This window comes from Spea bombifrons, chromosome 3, assembly GCF_027358695.1.
Source record: "Spea bombifrons isolate aSpeBom1 chromosome 3, aSpeBom1.2.pri, whole genome shotgun sequence".
Classification (NCBI taxonomy): domain Eukaryota; kingdom Metazoa; phylum Chordata; class Amphibia; order Anura; family Pelobatidae; genus Spea; species Spea bombifrons.
In genome coordinates this window covers 38401219-38422249 of record NC_071089.1, presented here as the reverse complement: position 1 = coordinate 38422249, position 21031 = coordinate 38401219, and the positions used below count along the sequence as shown (strand labels likewise).

At 37.6% G+C, this 21031-nt stretch overlaps 1 protein-coding gene across 13 annotated transcripts in view; it reads left to right on the top strand.

Moving 5' to 3' along the window:
* The window catches only part of PTPRK (protein tyrosine phosphatase receptor type K), a 250435-nt gene that overhangs the window by 132002 nt on the left and 97402 nt on the right, over positions 1-21031 (top strand). For all 13 annotated transcript variants that reach the window (XM_053460702.1, XM_053460704.1, XM_053460707.1 and 10 more), the window contains exon 7: positions 5812-6105. In XM_053460702.1, coding sequence (XP_053316677.1) covers positions 5812-6105 — 294 coding nt within the window. The remainder of the gene's footprint in view (positions 1-5811; positions 6106-21031) is intronic.

Here is a 21031-nt window from a genome sequence, read left to right as displayed (position 1 = left end):
TATTTGTGTATCTTCAGGCGCTTTTGTTATCAAGAAAATAGCCATGTGCGTCCTGAGTCTTTAAGGGATGTTATGACCAAAGTTGTTGACTTTGGACTAAAGGGGAAAAAATAGCTTGTCAGATTTAGGAGGTTTTGTATTGACATGATACAGAGCTCACTTGGACAGTTACAGGTTTTCATGAAAGCAACATACTACTAATGAGTTTTTGTAACTCTTTAAATTGATTCATTGTGTGCTCTCATGAACTCTTTGGTGTACTTTTACCCAAACAGCATTATTTCTTGACCTAATGACTAGAAAAAGTAATATGCCACCTCCAAACCCATATCCACTATTCTAATTGACCAAGACTGGTAAAATTCCCTTGGCATTGACTAATCTTTAATAGGGTGGGACTGTCATATATTAGATACGTAGATATGCTTGAGCATTACATGCAGTTCTTTGCGGATATGTCCCTTACCAAGAGTTCTCAATTGTCAGTGTTGACACAATTATATAAATGGCCTAGATTGCTAACACTACCACCACCACCACCAATTTCTCTTACCATAGAATTCAAGTTAGTAATTAAATCATAGACCGCCCTAGAAAACACTATTGGCATACCTTGGAACTGTCTAAATGAGATGACCCTGAGACTTTATATTAACCCTGTAATACCTTATAGTGAAGATTCTATGTAGTGATTCGTGAAATGTATTAACCAAATGGCTCCAATACCGGCTCTCACAGGAACCTTGACTTATTATTTAAAGATACACTTCATGAAATCACCTGCATTTAATTAGGGAAATCAACCATCACATACTGGTATCAAAAGCCCCAATTAGAAGTCTTCTATATCATCACAGCCATGTAGAATAAGAGTCAGCTCCGCACTCTGTGACCCTGAGGATCTGCCCCTTTTCTTTGAGACTAGGGCAAAAACTCTTAGACTTGGCGTTCAAACCCTGAGAGTTCCCAGGTATGACTATTGGCCATGTCAGTAACTCATCAGAAGTCAGTAGCATAGGACAGTTTACTCATCCCTCTGGCACATAAAGGATCAAATGACCTAATATCTGATCACTGCACGCTGTATGTATGCTTAGGTATATGCACTGCTACCCGTTTAACAAGCCCTCTGTACAGTCTGCTAAAGTCAGTCCCCAATTTTACTTATTACTTGAAGGAGATAAAATGATGGTCTCAGTGTTTTGAATCAAGGTGAACAAAATGCCACAGTGATGCATAGGGTAGGAAATTCAGCATGCAGAAGTTAGCAGTTTCTGATGTGAAATAATTCCAGTTTCAGCAATTCAAGCAGTCTGCAAGTGGCATGTCACAAAGATTAAATGCTTCCACCAGCATTATAGTGGAGAGATGTTGTGTGTGCGTAGATGTACAGTTCAAAAGGATAACTTCCTAGTTAACCTCTGTAGCGCCAGAGAATAGATGCGACCCCATTTATCTCTTCCTGTAATCTGTTGTCAAACTATCGGTCTCAAAAAGGGCAAATCAGATTTTATTTATTTATTTTTAAGATTCCTCTAATAAGTGGAGATTCTATCTTCAGTAGTTAATTGAAGTTAGATTAAAAGTAATATAAAATATGCTTTATTGGTGCCATAGTAGGTTTTCCTCCCTTGGCTTTTAACATTTGCATATTTTCGGTGTCTGGAGTAAGTACGTTTTTGTTGCTCAGGCGACGCTTGCTGCGCTTCTATATGCGGTAACATCGGCTGAAATAGAAGTATAGTGTGCAGCTGCATAAATCAGCCACTAGCCTTAAAGAGATACAGCAAATTTCTGTTCCCATTCCATTCCTTAGTCAGAGGAGCCATCTGGGTGGTGAAGACTGAGTCATTCTATTGTTTACCACAATGCCATGCAATAAGCAGCATGGTGTTTGTCTAGTAGAGTGGGCTAAGAACAGAGCTAGAACACATACACATGACTAATATGAAGCTGTCTGAAAACATATGTGAAAATTTGAATTATTCTAAGAATTTTTTTTGAAAACGGATTTTTCATGTGATTACATTTGTAGTGTCAAAAAGGTACTCAACACCTGATAACTAGAAGGTGGTAACACAATATACATGAATGTGTCTGTGGTTTGTGAAATGTATGATGCATAAAGAATTAGAAATCATTTGTTAAATCTTTCCAAACAACTGCATAAAAAGTACAACTAACTACTTTAATGAAATATTGTAGTGCATGTGTATGCATATCGGTGTAATCCTTTTGCGTGATGGAGTGACGTGGTTAATGAGCGGTGGGAATTGTAACAGGATAACTTGAATCAGATTACAGATAATATAGCTAGATATGAACCTTTAGAAAACAAATGTGTTTTCTAAACAAAACATTTCAGCAATGTAACAATCCTGGTGATCAATTAATACAGTAAAATGTCAATATTTAGCATTTAATTTCCTGTTAGTGTACCAGTATATATGTGTGTGTGTGTATGTATATATGTATGTGTGTATATATATATATGTGTGTATATATATATATATATATATAAATGTATGTATATTTCATGTATATTTAAATCCATTCAGTTGCCAAAGTAAAGCAGTAATAATGGGAAGGAGAAATTACACGTCATAAGAACAGTAAATTATTATGGCTGTTCCCATGGCATACATGTAAAGTGGGTTTCTAATACATATATATTGCTTATTTTGATCTCTAAAAAATATCGCCTGGGTTTATTTAGTGTACCGAACTGTGAAAGGTAGGATTTGGCGAATGTGACATATCCACTTTAAACTGCAAGTTTTTCTGTCATGGCTGTCATTTAAATATTATGTATATATGCTCTGTATAATACTTCTAAGAATTATTTGGTAGCGCAATCATATACAAATTATAGCTCTCCCAATACATTATAAGATTACAATGTTATCCCAATAACGCAGAATCCTTTTTATTGCCTGTACACATTGGCAGGCTAAAATAACATATGGCACTTATTAAATGATATTAGAAACTCCGAACTGATCGTTTAGGATTCAAGATGAAACCTGTTCAACCTGAGGGAGTTTTTGGTGTATACTAATCTCTCTGACATATAAATATGTATTGTGTGTGTCTGTGTTGTAAAGAACAATTACTAGTTAAATTGCTAACTGATTAAACTGCATACATAATTTATAGGGACAGGAGGGTGCTTATAAAAATGCTACTGCCTTTTTTCCCCCTCAACCTGCACATGCTAATGAGGTAATGTGTGTTACCTCCACTATGGTTTTCTATAATCCTAAAGCATTCATGGAGGTAAAACTTGTTTGGAACTCCCCAGCATAGGTTACCCAGAGCCCTTTGGGGGGGGGTAGCTTTGTACAGGGGAGGGGCTAGTCTGTAGTGGGTGGAGAATGGGAGGGATGTGTGCAGAGAGGCAGTAGTGGGTGTGGTCAAGTAATTTCCCTTCCCAGATAAAGAAGACAATTGGGTGAAAAAGCAGTTTGGTAGCTAGTTATGTAAGGTAAGACTTCCTTATGTATTTTTTAAACCCTTTACGGCAATTGACATGCCAGGCACATAACTGAAAAATATCTTGTTGGCGAGGGTTCAATAAATGAGTGAGAAGAAAATTACAGCTAAACACAAGCACCGCTGAAATGTTAAAATCAGCCATTGCCACGAAGGGGTTAAGCACAGTTTGTATGTGTGAAATGAGAATTGTAGGGCTGTACAACATAGTACTTTCATACACACTAAATGTTGCAAGGGGAAGAAAGAGAAATGAGGCATTTGGGTCCCAAAGTGGGACTCTTCCTAAAGAGAGACGCTTTGGAAGAACTTGTCATACTTTCTGTGGTCATCACACATTTCTATGTGCCATCATATACTTTCGTACATCTCGAAGACAAACTGCATACCGTAATGTTTGTCACATTAAATATTTACATACAAATGTTTAAAATGCATGCCTCAATGATTTTAGAGTATAATTATGAAAATGTATAGCTAGGAGTTTTAGGAGTATTATCACTCAATGAATTTTCTCCAAAAAGTTTGCCAGCCCCCTCTTATTTTTAACATTACTGTAACTCCCATCCATCATGCTTATGTTATCCAGTATTTCCAAGCATTCCACAGTTACAATTTGTTTTTACATTGGGTTTTAGTTTAGCTTCCCTATTACACTGCAGCGCTCAGTTTGGTCTTTCAGTACCATCATAGGTGGCATACTGTGGCTCTTGTTACATGTACCATTGTGGTTTATTACCCACACAAGTCTTGCTTAGAAATACAGACCTCTGAAAGCAAGAACCGGATGTAGCAGTTTCCAAATTCTTTTGGCTGCCCGTAGTTCTTCCCATCTGCCCATAAATATTTTTACATATTTGATAAGTTCTTGGGGAATACATATAGCCTGTGTAGCAGTGATCCGAAAAAACACCTTAAGTGTTGGGGGGTTATGATATTGCAGGAGTGTATCCATGGACGTCTATTACCCTCTTTGTGTCACTTTAATTCCACCCTGTTTGATAAACATTAAGTTTCTTTAACTTGCAAGTTGCATGTATTTATTTAAAATCATATTTCTTAACTGCGTACATGGAGAAATGTACTGCTTTTAGGGGGAAATTATTCCATCTTGTGCACCATTTACTGATGTATACTAATTAATTGAAGCAAATAAGTGAATGTTTCAGCCATCTGGCAAGAAGACAAGAAGTCTGTTCTGCCCCTTTCATATTATTCTGTGGATTTAGTTATTTTTAGATTGTCTCTCAATGATATGCAGTAAAGGTGATTTTTTTTTTTTTTTTTTTTTTTTTTAAATATAAAGTTAAATTAAAATTTTAACGTCTCCCTCTTCCCTCATTTTCTTTTAAAATATACCTCGTTGTTTTAGCAGCCAAACCGAAATGGCAGTTTGTGCTCTTAAAATAAAGGTTCCCTGCAGCCAAAACTGCTTGAGATTTTTTCTTTTCCCAGAATGTTTGCTTTGGCCGATGAACACACTATTGTAGAAAGTTTTGGTCGGGTGCATGATATGATGCCTGTCCCTGTACAAGCTATAGTACTTTCGCTCAACACACATACTAACCTTTGTGTGAGTTTGGCAAACCTCTTCACTGTATAACACTTGGAAGTGCTCCACTGTTTAGTAATGTGTGTGTGTGTGTGTGTGTGTGTGTGTGTGTTATGCAGTGATGTATCAGGCCAAACACAGTTAAATGATATCCCTGGATTTATATGATTTTTGTTCCAATCAAATACATTTTGATTAGGATTAGCAGGCAGGAGGTACAAGCAAGTACTTCTGAAACCCAAATGTTGCAGCTCAAGGCAATTTAAATAAATAAATAATGAAAGTTCGGATGACAACAAATTACCGACAGTCGTCTGACTTTTTCATTTTGTAACCTTGGAACACGTTGAGAAACCTCTGGCTAGGGTGGATTATATAACAGATACATTTTTTTTGATGAATGTGCCACCTAAATTCATGATTCTGGCATATGTTACAACACCTTGAGTATGTGGCCATCTGGCCTGTAACAGTCAGCCATCGTTACAGTTACTCGTATTTTTCGCAGTTTTTCTACAGAAGGTAAAAAAGGGTCTTCATATTGCAGAAAACATTTTTTATATTGCGATTTTATTTAGCAATTGGCTTCTGAACCAATTGTCACGTAACTATATAGCAGTACTATGAAAATATGCATGTCCTTTGAAAGGCTTAGTAGCATTTGAGTTCTAATTGCGTTCTTATTCTATTGTGTCAGCACAAGCTGTAACTGTCCTTCCACTTTAACATTTGAATATATATTGAATGTATATTTTTTCCCTTTACAGAGCCACCTCGACCAATTGCTCCACCACAACTCCTTGGTGTTGGTCCTACATACTTGCTGATTCAGCTAAATGCCAACTCTATCATCGGTGATGGTCCCATCATATTGAAAGAGGTGGAATACAGGATGACCAGTGGTACATGGACAGAAACCCATGCAGTGAATGCTCCCACCTATAAGCTTTGGCATTTAGATCCTGATACGGAGTATGAGATTCGGGTTCTTCTAACAAGGCCAGGAGAAGGTGGCACGGGACAACCTGGTCCTCCACTTATTACAAGGACCAAGTGTGCAGGTAGGTGAAAAACAAAAATATGCAGTGGTGCATTGCAGCTGCCTGCATCATCCCCAGTCAATCCCTAGAACCTACATCTGTGGCATTCATAGTGTAAATGGGCTGATTGAGTGGTATGATTATTAAATTGTAGCTGGCCCACTGACCACAGTGCACTAGGGAGCCTCATCACCATATCTGGAAACGTTCCAAAGTAGGCTGCCAGGCTCTTCTGATGTAGTTGCTTTGTGAGTAGACAAGGCTCACATGAACAAGGGTAATGCTAGCAATGTGAGGGGTATGATTATATGATCATATGAAGGGCAGGTCAAGTTGTGACATGCAGTGGCAAGAGTAATGCCACAGAGAGCATTACATGCGTTGGGAATGGGAGGGCAATTGGGCAGACAGTGGGCATGGCTAAACACACCTTTCACCCCAGATAAAGAAGAGTGTGGCCCAGAGACCTTGGTAAGCTACAACTCACATCAAAACTCGGGATCAAATTCTCAGGTCCGCTGATCACCTGCCAGGGCAGTATGCGCCTCCTCCTGGTTGTTGCCTTAGGCCTAGTCAGCCTAAGCCGGTTTACCCCTCTGGATATTATTACTAATTCTATATTGAGTAGAAAATAATAAATACAGAGGAATGTCTATGAGAAAAACTGCAAGGAGCCTTAAATAGGTTAAATTGCATAGAGTGATTTGAATGGGTTGATTCTATGTAGTATATTGCATATTACCGTTATTGTGCTTTTGCTGATTAGTAATTTGCCCTGTTTCCTTCGATCACTAGTTGTGTACTAATTACACCCTTTCGTACTTGTCATCTGCCAAAGTCAGAAGAACACAGATGGGAATAAATTAAATAGAAACTCATATAAAATGTTCTCTTTGTTGTAATGATTAACGTCTGGTGATTATGGATGCATTTGATCAGTGGGTTTGTATTGCAAATTCTACGTTGCAGATTTTATTTTCTTGCACTAAAATCCTGTGTCATATTTTGAACCTTAGAAGCCTATACTACTTGAGAGTTGTTTGCTTGAAGATTATGGTACTCCTTGACTATTACGTAAGCTGTTAGTGATTAGTTCTTACACACAATTTGTATGCGTGTATATATATATATATATATATATATAATGTAAAAGGGTGAAGCCGTATTAGTCCAGTAGACACGATGTCAAAAAATAGTATGCGGTGATACCTTTTTTATTGGACTAACATAATATTAAAAAGACAAGCTTTCGAGAGTTATCCTCCCTTCATCAGGTCTGAAACAATACTAATCAACATGATAGAGGTTACAACTTAAATCACTAATGATCTGAGTTTCTTTTCTAATCAGTTTGATTATTTGCTTCTTTAAGAGGCTGTATTCGGTATATGTGTATATATGTATATATGTATATATGTATGGGTATATTTATAAACACACACTGTATCACCAAAGGTATGTGGACACCCCTCCTAATTTATTATGTTGAGGTGCCTTTAAACATGACGCTGTCATAGGATGCCACAATTGACACAAGTCAGTTTGTGAAATATCTGTCCTACTAGATGTGCCCTGTTCTAAGAGCTAAGCATCTACGAGTATTACCAGCTCAGCTATAAAGCGTTAGACCACACAAACTTACAGAGCAGGACAAATTGGGGTTAAACGGATGCCAGGAAAACATTACCTACCGGAATGCATAGTGGCTGGAGGAGGGATATTGGTCTGCCGCAGTTCTTCAGGGTTTGGGCTAGGTTTGGCAAGATAGATGTGGATGGACTTGAGTGACCTGCACAGAGCCTAGACCTTAACCCTTAACACCTTTGAGATCAAGTTGAACATCAATCGTGAGCTCATCCAGCTCAAGTGCCTGACCTCCCAAATACTGTTTTGGCTGAGTGGGCACAAATTCCCTCAGACACACTCCCAAGATCTTGCAGAAAGCCTTCCTGGGAGGGTCGAGGAGGTTATAGCCGTGTGTGTGGGGGGGGTAAATTCCATATTAATACATGGTTTTGGAATGGGATTTCCAACAAGCTCATATAGAGGTGATGATTAGTTATCCATATACCTACAGTAATGTAGTGTATACCATTTTATTTAGGAGCACTAAAATTATTTTATATAGTTACCAGTTTATTTTAGCACTATGCCTTAATCTTGTGTTTATGGATATGCATTATGCTCATATGGGGTTCTTGTCATTTATGCCTCATCACATAAACTGAGCACAGCTTTTTGTCGTGTTTTTCTTTTGGTTTTTGTCAATTTTCTGATGATTTTGCTATGATGATAAAGATGTATCTAATTAAATGGGAACATTAACACTTCCAGAAACTTGGTTTAACAACCTTACTGACTTTACTATACTTGATGGCTGTTCTGTATATTTTGGTTGGTCATCTTTAAACAATTATATGTAAGCACAAAATCCCGTAAAAAGCATAACTAAATTTTACGAGACAGGGCATGTCCTTGAAGTAAATGTGTTCACATATGGAAAACATTAAGCTGTTATGTACATACAGTAGTACATGGATCCAGGGGGTAATGTGTGCCCAAATCAATATTTGCTCTTTAACATAATGGTTGATATATATATATGGAAGGACCTAACAAAGCTTTATAGTTTTCCAGTAAGTGTGTGACTTTTTTTAAATCTATTCTATACAGTAATCAGAATGTAGGAGCTGAATTATCAAAAGATAACTTGACATCTGAGGGTCAGCCAGTCTCAAGCAAACACACACACGTGCACACACATGAAGATTTTTTTAAGTGGAATTGGCATTTGAATTTCTGAGTGGAGCGTGGCTGTCTTCATCTAAGCAGCGATGCTAAGCAGTACTTCAAATACTTGTTTTGTCAGGTCACATCATTGAACTGACAATTAAATGTGGCACTATGCAGCATTTAAATTACGCACAGTATGGAAATTCTCCAAAGAAGTAAGAAAGAAAGTCATAAGCTAAACAAAATAATGAGCTCCTTCTCTCTAGCCCCCCCCCTATATTTTGTTTGTTTTTGCTTTCCCTGTCCCATATATATGTCTATATATAGAGATCGAGATAGATAGATAGAGATAGAGATTGAGATAGATAGATATATAGATATACACATACGCACACTGACATTCAAAAGTTTGGGGTCACTTTCCATCATTTTGAAAATGAAGCAAATTTTGACCATTAACATAACATAAAATTGATCAGAAATATAGTGTAGATATTAATGATATTGTTAATGACTGTGGAAACAGCTGGTTTGTAATGGAATATCTTCAGCAACCATCACTCTTATGTTCCAATCCAAGTTTAAGTTTAGAAAACCTTTTGCAGTTATGATACACAGCTAGAAATGTCCCTGTTTTCCATGAAAACAGCTAAGTGACCTCAAATATTTAAATGATAGTGTGTATGTATATATGTGTATGTATATTTGTTTGTAGTTTCTTAAATGTTAAAATTTCACTGGTCTTAATCAGGGCCGGCCTTTGGGGTGTGCGACCTGTGCGACCGCACAGGGCGCCACACTCCAGGGGGCGCCGCCGCGGGGTCTGCCGCAGCGCGGTCCGACGCCACTGCCGCCGCGGGGTCCGCTGCCGCCAGTATGGGGGCACCCGGCACCCCTCCAGAGACGGACAGTAATGTCCGCCGCTGGAGGAGCAGGCTCGCAAGGGAGCAGTATCGGAGGTCTTTAACAGACCTCCGATACCGCTCCCTTGTGATCCCCGCGGCAACAGCTGCTGTGCGCCGGGGTTTGCTGTCAGATCCCGGCGCACAGCACTGAAGCCGCGCCCACCGGTCTCCGTGCCCTCTGACCCGGAAGAAGAGAAGACAGAAGAACTAAGAAGAAGAGCGAAGAGGAGGCAAAGAAACTGAAAGAGGAAAGGTAGGAAAGCATAGAGTGACAGTGAGAGTGGATTGGTGTATATGTGTGGTTTGGTATATATGTGTGGTTTGGTATATATGTGTGGTTTGGTATATGTGTGGATTAGTATATATGTGTGGTTTGGTGTATGTGTGTGGATTGGTGTATATGTGTGGATTGGTGTATATGTGTGGATTGGTATGCGTGTGGATTGGTATATATGTGTGGATTGGTGTATACGTGTGTGGATTGGTATGCGTGTGGATTGGTATGCGTGTGGATTGGTATATATGTGTGGATTGGTATATGTGTGGATTGGTATATGTGTGGATTGGTATATGTGTGGATTGGTGTATATGTGTGGATTGGTATGTGTGTGTGGAGTGGATTGGTGTATATGCGTGGATTGGTGTATATGTGTGGAGTGGATTGGTGTATGTGTGTGGATTGGTGTATGTGTGTGGATTGGTGTATGTGTGTGGATTGGTATATATGTGTGGATTGGTGTATATGTGTGGATTGGTGTATGTGTGTGGATTGGTAAGGGTGTGAGAGTGATGGGTGTTATGCTGTACCATTTCCAATGTATTTTTCATTATATAATTATGCTCTAAAGTACATCATAACTCCCATCACTCTATACTGTTCCATACAGTGGCAGAGCTGGGAGGCAGAGGCCTTGCACCCTCACCGCAGGACTTCTGAAAGGTAAGTGAACTTCAAAGAGGGAGGGGGTAGATAGTTAGGAGGGGGTAGATAGGGAGAATGGAGTGAGACGGGGTACATAGGGCAATCATACTCCTATCATGCCAAGTAGTCTACGAGTACGTCCTGGAATCTGCGGGCATGATAAGAATGTGATTGCTGTTAATCATATATATATATATATATATATATATATATATATATATATATATATATATATATATATATAAATATAAATATTGTTATTTAATTGTTTTGTTATGTGTTATGGTGTGTGGGGGGGTCATATTCGGTTTCGGCCAGGTAAATGCTGCACTTTTGGTTTCAGTCCAGAATTCGTTTCGTTGCATCCCTACTACTAAGCCAGACAATGAAGTGGTAGGCCTACACCACATCAATGTTTGGCGTAGTATATAGTGATTGGGGTTTTGTTACAAGTTTTGATTCCTTTCTTTTTTTGGGATGGGGGGGCGCCAGACGAGTAGTCCGCACAGGGCGCCAGAACACCTAAGGCCGGCTCTGGTCTTAATTAACAATCTAGCGTATAATGTCTTCACCCAGTGTCATTTTAAGAACTAAATAACTATTTTCTTGGTTATGGCACTTTGTCTAGCGATAGCTGCATGTTAATGCCACAGGGGTAAGAGCCAACAGTTTTTAAAGCATCCTCACTTCATTTATGTTTAATTTATTTGATTATCCATTGTTGAGTTGTTCTTACAATGGTCTTGGGGACCTGTAACTTTGGGTTACATCTAAAATTATAGTGTCAGTTGTAACTGTGGTAAAGTAATACAAATAAAAATATCTATGCTAAAGACTGCACAGAAAAAAAATACAAAATGTAATTAATAAGAGCTAATATTTTATTGACACAATGTTTTCATCCTAAAAAAATAGACAATCTCCGGCCTCATGATACTACCGCTTTAACGCTAATTGCTATAATAATTGTTGCTATTATGCACCTAGATGTTTTTTATGAGCATTTATGCTTAAATATCAAACTCCAGCTGTCTTTTTAAGAGCTTTAAAGCATTTTCACTATGCGGTTTTCAAATGTTATAAACTGTGTATTAAAATAAAAAAAGTACCTGAAGAAGCACAAGCCTTTTCCTATTGCTGTATACTTCTGTACAATTATTTCCTGCCGCTGACGCACCATCTTTCTGCAGGAAGCAACAATTTCCTTTGGTGCCTCCAGTGAGAATAACATTAGCTTTGTCTGGAACCTGTCTGGTTAGCAAACTTTTTTCTTTTAGTCTGTGCCATTGTGAGTTAAGCTTTGTCCCATTTCTAATGCACTTCTGTACCCGCTGGGGCCTCCTCTGAGTTTTTTAATATCGCCAAAGCTGAGGGGGTCAACAGTTCACCATCCCCAGAACTTTAATATATTTAGATTGTGCTAGCGCAAGGTTTTTTATCCCATTTGAAATTCAATGCACTCTGTTTTTCAATAGAGGCGTCATCATTGCTTGCAGACCCGGTGTGTACCTGTATATTGTTCTGCCTGCCTACACATTATTTACCATGTGTTAATGTTCACGAGAATTTGTTTTCAGGATAATATAGGATTGTTTTTGGATTATTTAGGTTTATTTATTTGCTATTTTTTTGGATCTTTCCCCTTGGTCACAACTTCATCAGAGTGAGGAATAGAGCTGCACCTATTGATTTTTACTGTTGGGTTAGATGGTTATCAATCAGACGGAATAGTTATCAATGGCTATCAGCCCTTAGGCTTGTATTTCTCGCCAGTGACTTATGATTGGCCGAGGCTTGGCATTCCACTTCCTAAACCTCTGTTAATGTTTCATCTAGATTAACCAAAACACAGACCTTGGACTCATAAGGGTTTTTCTTCCCCTTCTGTTAACCCTTAGAGTTCTGCCAAATCATAGGTTTGTAGTCAAGAAAGCAAACCTTTGGATATTTTAAACCCCATGATACAACTGGATTATTAATGACCTTCCCTAGTTGAAAAACTAATATGTGTAAATATTCACAGAACATGACTGAGCATAAACTATTTGACAAGGCGTGCTCTTATCTTAAGTGATGGAGAGCAAAAAGATTGTCTCAAGTAGTTAAAGGCTAAGTATTGAGCCTAAAATATAGTGCTGTATACAATCCCATAGGTTAGCATTAGTCCTCTATAGACTTTCATTATTCAGACTTCCCAATTTGTTGTTGACTGCAGGTAGTATAATATGGACTCAGCATGTTTGGTTGAAAAACTAGAACATTTTTATATCCGAAAAAACAAGTTTTAGAAACTTGTCTTTAAACATTACTGCAAATAAAACGAAAATGGTGGGATACGACTTGAAGTGTTATGCAGAAGATTTCATTTTAAGAGTGTGAAGTATGGCAGTGCCGTCACTTGCTTCTGAATTATTGGTACTTTCATTTCTGCATGTGTAATTATACGGCTTCTGCCTTCTTTCATCTCACTTATGCTAAGTAATATTTGATTAATGCTCGACGTGTCACTTGGTTTTCTTCTTTTATGCAAAGCAGGTAAGGTCTGTTGCTGGTATATGCGAGGCGCACAACATTTTTCCAAACTTGTTATTAAGCTGCAAGAATAAAATATAACATAATGCTCAAATGGTATAACCCACACCGTATTAGCATTTACTGCTCAAAATGTGATACTTGACACATAAACAAGTACCCATGAAATTTATATATAGGTATCAAATTTTCTACGTGTCATGGAAGCGGCTTCTGTTCTTGTATTGCCACTTTTATATTTATTTCCACAGAGCTGTTACAAAATGCAAGGAGAAACAAATATTCTTAGTATAAGCTTTTCGACCACTCCTAATACCGGTTATTATGTTGACATAGAAACATAGAAAGTGACAGCAGATAAGAGCCATTTGGCCCATTTAGTCTGGCCAATTGACTATTCCATTACTACATGGACTTAAATACAGCAGAAGTAGTGATCACAAATAGGTTTTAAACGTCTTTATCTATTATTGGTATTTATTATGTTATGATGCATTTTAAAGGTGACTTATCAGATACATTAAAGTTTAGATGATGGCTTGAGCATCCCTTAAATCTTGTTGGTATACAGGTAAACTGAAGGTATTTTGAGCCGAAATCCTGACACCATGCCTGATTTCGTAGTTTAGACTTTACTATCTCACGTAGCACAGTTCTGCTGTCATATTAGACATTAAACTGTTATTAGCATGCATTTTTCTTTTTTAGCATGCAACCAATTTCTTCACAAAAAGTCTAATTTATGTTGTAAATGACCCTGGTTCATGAGAAAGTACCAAAAAGATTATTAAAATGTACTAGGAAAGCAGTTTTTTTTTTTTTGAATACCAGATTAGCAATGCACTAATGGGCCCCATTATGTTGTGCTCAATTTGATATACGTAATTACATGTCACTTCTTGATTTTGCTTAAATTTCTACACTGTTTAAATGAGTAATTTCCAGATTTGTGTCTTTCATAAAGCTGTTTACAAGCAATTACTCATGTTTGTCTAAACCGCTGGTACGTTTTCCATACGAGTGAATTCAACTTTATTATTCATTTTTGAAAATAACTTTTTTTTTTCTCTTCAGTACTGAATAAGAACAGGGGAAAGGTAATCATGATCTAGTTGACTGAGCATCACAGAACAGCTGATTAAGGCTATACTTCCCATAATGTGCCGATATTTTTTCTTTAATGGCATCACAACGTACAAGTGGGTATGCCTGTTTACCCATGTCCTGCTCATTTTCACACTTATCTCACCTGAATCAGATTCATTATTATAGGAATAAATGGGGCAGAATAATCGTGCAAATTTGCACCTACTTTTTTGATTGTAGCATTGAAAACAAAAAAATATTGAGAATAATAATCACGTAAGATTTCCTCATTCATAATTCTTTGCCAGGATCACAATTATGTGACACGGAAGTAGGTGCTGATAGGCGCTGTACAATCTAAAAAAAAAAAAAAAAACCCTCATAAGGAAAGATTAATGTTACAGACCTGCCAAGGTTTATCACACTTCAAATTACAACTGTTTTTGTCTAAGTTAAACTACATCTTTATATTGTCCACATAGGATATTTACATTATAATTTTAATTTGTGAGCTCTGTTATATGTGTTGCTCTTTCAAAGGCATCCAACATTTAGAAATGTAATTTTAGTATTTCACATAGGTTTCATTGTAAACAATTTTTCTGATTGATATATATAAATATATTCCGCATACCTTTTAGTAAATGCCTTTTCTTAAATACTATAAAAATTGTATCACTAAGTAAACTTGTAATACTTAATGATGCATAATTGAATTACTTACCTTGGATTCTCATAATATCAGTGAAACCAAATATTAATGGATATTTCATGCGCTACCCTGACTTTGCCCACTATTCTCTGGATCAACACACCATTCCCTAAGTAACCCTGTCCATATGACATGTCTCCTATCCAGTGGCTGAGCCCAGGAAAACCCATACTCTGCCACTTACATTTTTAAGTCACCATTTTATACTTGACTCTGCAGATATATCTCATTATGGAATCTGAAACAAGACCAAGGGCTGATTAAGGTCTAAGTCTCTACATCAGGAAAGATAGGCAGTCTAGATGGGCTGAATGGGTTCTTATCTGCCTCCTATGTTTTAGACTCTAGAGTGCCTTGCCCAACTCTACTCTAAAATCCATCAGAAATTCAATTAAGTGTTGAATTCAACTTAGAGTGTGATGATCCGAAGTAGTGATTCTATTCTGGGCCCTAACATCCGAAGTACTGCTGCTCTGATTACCTGGAAGAAGATGTTAGTGCCAATGAATCCTTAAATACATATTTATACGATATCTACGTGGTCCTTTTACATTTTTGTGGTCCATTTGGGAATACATGTTGTAGTGCCTATCAACAAATGAAGCAAGACTGTTGAGCCTGTTGCAACATTCACATACATCATTATGTACTGTCTAACCCAGGTGTAATTTCACATTTATTCATTATATAACTAACAGCAAATATTTCCTGCTTCTTCCTAATATTATCAAGTTGAGGGCAGCTTATGATCAATCCAATATGGGTAACACCTTTAAACTCCATGTGACTTTGGGAAATCTTCAAGTTGGGCCATTTTAAGGTTTCAGTGAAGATTAGTTATATTTGTTATAGCTAGTAATCAAATTAACATAATTGTAGATCCAAAGGTAGCATGCAGTTGCCTTTTACGACCTCATTGATGCTGTAATGTAGAATTAGAATAATAAAGTAGAAACCAACAATATTTTTTTTCATAATAAAAAAATGTGTTGACTGTGTGACAGTTTTCAGTGTATGTGAATAAAACAGTAGGGTGATGTGACCAAGACTTTGAAGGCCAGCAGGAGGATTGAGCGTCTGTTGTGCCTGGTGTCTCCATGTTTTAATGGCTTTGAAACAGTGGTGTCAAAAAGCTGAAAATTACTTTTGTTACCTGAGGCTTTTGAAGCCATTTCCTTTTGATGGCCTTTGCTTTTTGTCATCTCGCAATTCAGTAAGAAAAGGAAAATAATTTGAGCCAAGTAATTTTGGCCTGTAGCTCTTGGTAAATCATGATTTGATGCAGGAGTACAAGTTGGCAATGGACTACACAAGCATATTAGTCAAATGTGCTCTCTTGATGATTTATCTGCTTAAGAATGAGAGGAACGTGTTAGCAGTGACTGAAGGCTGTTAGAGTATATGTCTTTTGACATAACATCAATTTTGACTATTGTAATTAATTGTGAGTGTCAGATCTGAATCCCCGCGCCGTCTATATGCATCAATGCCTTTATCCTCATTAGGATTCCTGAGGTTTCCCCAGCTTTTATGTGGCCTACATTTTACATTTACTAGAACCTCTATTTCTTCTAGTTATAGAACGTTAAACAGTAGTAAAGAATTTGTTTCTATACATAATACAGTTTAACCGTTGCATCGAGCCAGCATTTTCTCTTTTTTTCACTTGAAGTGATTGTAATCATTCAGTTGAATTGTCATAATTTAAGTAAATGTCTAAAGCTTGGCTGCTTCAGTGGCACCGTCTCCAGTAGGAGAACAGGTTAAATAAAACATTGAATTTTCTTTGTTTAATCAGTAGCGATTAATTAGGTTAGTCACTTGAAGGTTGAGACAACTTGTTCTGCACCAAAGATCAAGGAGCCAGGGCTGCCCGTTTGTCTGATTAATGGGATGCTGCCTTTTACTGCTTCCATAGATTGCAGGACTAAGGACATAGCAAAAGTCATTAGGGGAGTAATCAGCACTGAGTCTGTAATTGTATTATTTGTGTGCCTCACCTTGCCTATTGACCCTTTCATATAATGCTACAATTATCCAGTGCATGCCACTCAAGTCTCACCATTGCCAGATCAGATTACCATTGTGATTTAGGGAAAGGGGCAAATGCATTAAAGTGCGTACCATGGCTGGAGTGTGCATTTGATTATATCTCTGGAAGAGGGGCATAGTTTCCAGAGGAGACTCGCTTTAAAGAAGAATAGCTGAGTGGTAAGACTACATGACCATGCTATACAAATAACATGTTTAGATGCTTACTGAGGGCTTGAAAGTGTTTGTCATTCTTCATCTTACAGGTTACTTTAATTCTCCACTGCAAAGCATCGCTAAGTGGCAACTTCAACATTACAATTATTATTCATTTACAAATCATATTTCACAGCTCTGCTCAATAACAATTAAGGATGCTGGTGGCATGGGGAACACTCCTTGTCCACGCTGAATGTGGAACGGTAATCATTGGTTGACATAGAGATTTAGGTTAATATAAAAAGTTTAAAATAATTCTCAAGAATATTTCTTGATGTTTCTTGTGTAATATACTTTATCGCTATTCTTGAAAATGGGATATTGCATGTGGTTTAGATGAGTGTCCAAAATTCCCATGTCATAAAGTTTCACAACAGGTAAATCAAAACCGAAGGAAAAAACCTACCCTTATATGGGTGTGAATTATTTACTTCACAGAGATTGTTTTATGTAGCCCGCATCTTAAGTCAATATAGAGTTGTGTTTACACACATGCACATATATATATATATATATATACACACACACACACACACACACACACACACACACACACACACACACACACACACTAAGCAGAATTGTTCTTTGTTCTTCGGTCTGTCATTCATCTGCCATGGCACACCATAATAGTCTAACCACATTAATTTTCGTGCAAGTTTGTTTGTATATCCTAGTGATGAGCTGGTTACATTTGAGGGTTGGGCCCAGTGCCCCTGATCTTTTGAGTAAGTACTTCAGTCATATTTAAATTGGCTGGCTGACATGAAATGTCTATAGCTTCATGCACCTGTGTTTGAAGGTCTGTCACCACATATTGTTTCATTGGGAGTTCAGCCAGGTGACTCATGTCAATGGGCGCATCTCTTCCCAGAATCCTCTAGGACCGAGCCAAAGCGTCTTGCATTATAAACGTGCCAAGGGCTGGGGAATACAGGAAACACACTCTATAGGTGGTGCTGCTGCTTTGAGATACACGTGTTAATATAGTAGCAAAAACTTCTGTCTTCTGCCTTCTGTCATTTGCCCTCAGTTGATAAATACAAGTTTCCTTAGTTCCCAGATAAAGACATCTAATATTTTCCCTGTCAAAATTATTTCTAGCTGATGGCAAAAACATTTTAATATTCTTGGAATATAAACATTATATCTGCCCTCTGCACCAATCCATCTTGGCTGGCAAAAGTGATTGTGTACCCATGTACATTTATTATCTTGGGCCAGAGCACTATTCAGCAATTTGTTACTTTTTTCCTGCTAGGTCACGCTTGACTTGCACATATTACCATGATGTTTACAATGGAGCTTTGCAATATTCAGCATGCATATTTATGTGTTTACGTGACACTTAGCAGCTGATACAGGGCTCCCTTCTGGAGAGGCATACACCTCTACAATCACACTTCAGCATGTAAAACCACTATAGAATGCTAAACAGAGAGAATATTCACATGCCAACATTCCCTGAAAGGAACCTCACTCATTTATTTACATGGTCTAAGAGAGGAACGTGTTCCCTTCGGATGCAATTACATGATATGGTTCTAAAAAGGAGAAATGAAAGCTGGTAGGTGTAGCATTTAATTAAAGTTTTCCTCATCATATAAATATATACTGGTGTGTGTTTATATAAATTAGTTTAGGCAAGTGTGAAAAAATGTTGTAAAGTAAAAATGTGTTAAACATAGACCTGTTAATGTTATTTAACAAATTGCAAAGCGAATGAACACAAGAAAAATCTAAATCAACTCAATATTTGGTGTGACCACCCTTTGCCTTTAAAGCAGCATCAGTTCTAGGTAGACCTACCACAAAGTTATTGAAAAGTCAAAGATTTGGGCAGTGCTGTGAGTGTATGTACATAAATATATTGGTAAGTGGAAGAAATGAATGCATTAAGAGAATTTAATAAGGATACTAATTTAATGGTGTAAGCATATGGCTGTCCTAAATCAAAGACGAGACCAAGGGATTAAGGTTTGCGTGTTATAAATGTATGTATGCATATATTTGTCATATAATATATATTTATATAATAATTTTAATGGGTTAAACCAATTCCAAAGTTTTATTGGATGTGTGTTTCTTTAATAGCTGTAGATTGTTAGTTAAACTCAAGATTTAACAATATATCATTTGTGTACACTACATATAAATACTTGAATCAGAGAAAGCTTGTAAGGTGGGTTTGAAAGACCCACTTATAATGAAGTTGAGACATTTGGGAGTTGGGTTACAATATATTTACTTCCTTCAAGTCATAGTTCAGGACAAGGTTGCAAGTTGTCTTGCAGGTAATTTTAACACATTGGAGAAGATACTTGCATGCCCAAAGAAACTGAAATGCCACATCAAGGTGAGTTTGGTTACCATCTGTGGTCCTGGGTAGCCCTGTGTGCATTTGTGATGCAGGAATACTTCAATCATTTTCAGTTGATGTATCTCTATTATGTTTTGCTGCCATTTCATGCTCCAACACCACTTGCACATGCTTGTATTCACATGCTCTTAAGGTGCTTTTGTGAAATTATCTGAAAGGCTGAACATTGTGTCTTTGTTGTTTGGTGAATTGTTCATGTGTAATCATGTCCTACAAACTTTTATTACCCTTTCATCTGAATTAGTCAGACCTAAAACATTCTGTTTTCCATACAGCCTGTTTAAGATCCTTTGGTAGATGTTTAACCCTTTTGCATAGTGAGATTTCGTTGGTCTCCTCGCCTATTGAAACACAGAAACATAATTTGTTCGGACTCAAACCTTAATCAGTGCTTGATCTCGTCTTAGATTCAGGAGAACCATATGCCTATTATATGCATGTTTACGTTCCCCGGGGTGTGTGTTCCTACGGCACATTCCTAGAAATCTAAATATTCAGTCAAGATTATACAGGATGTGTGAGCTATTGTAATAACATCTGCAGGAGGTCATTTTGCCCCGAGACACATTGAAGTAAATGCCTTTTAGTTTTACAAAAGGTCAGAGGATGTAAGTGGAAATGTGTTTTGTGGCATGGATGTACGCGTGTGCTAAGCACAACCATGTAAATCGTGTGTGTGTATATATAATATATATATATATATATATATATATATATATATATATCCACAGCGGGTATTTACCATCAGCTCTGTGTCTTGGCAGAGATGGATTTGCTCACCCCTAAGACAATATTTATTTCTTTTACTTCATTAAACTTAATCTACCTGCGGATGATCTTAAGGCTGGTGTTGACTTTATGCTCCAGCACCAAGCTTATCAGCCTCTCTGCAGGCTGCCCAATTTGAATTTTAAAACTGGAGCTGGATGAATTTGTTGCATGTTAAGAAAACGTGCCTGCCTGTTGCTGGTCCTCCCCATCCAGTAGCGAGGAAACGGAGTGCACGCCGCAGGGGCTTGTTAGGCACAGTTGTTGGAGTGATGAATCCTACTTACGTGTTTGCATCACGCTGGCTGTCAGCCCTTGTTACAGCCTAGGTGGGGGTTTCTATGCCTGGCAGGGAATCTCTGCTAGGGGTTTGTATGTTTTAAACAAGTCATTTGTTTTTCAAGTTAGGAATCGCTGTCCCTTTCAGGCAGAGCGCATGAACTAATAGGGTGATTAACCAGAGAAAGCAGTGAAGATTTTACCTAAGCTTCTTCTATTTGTATGTGTTAGCACGCATTAGAGCTGTCTGATTGCCCCTTTATCTTACAGTGAATGGAATCTTAGACGTGTATTGAATTTCAAACATTTGGTCCCCATCAGTTTAGGCTGACAATCTAAGCCACCGATAAGATTTTCTTTCATCAAAGTATGTGGCCACA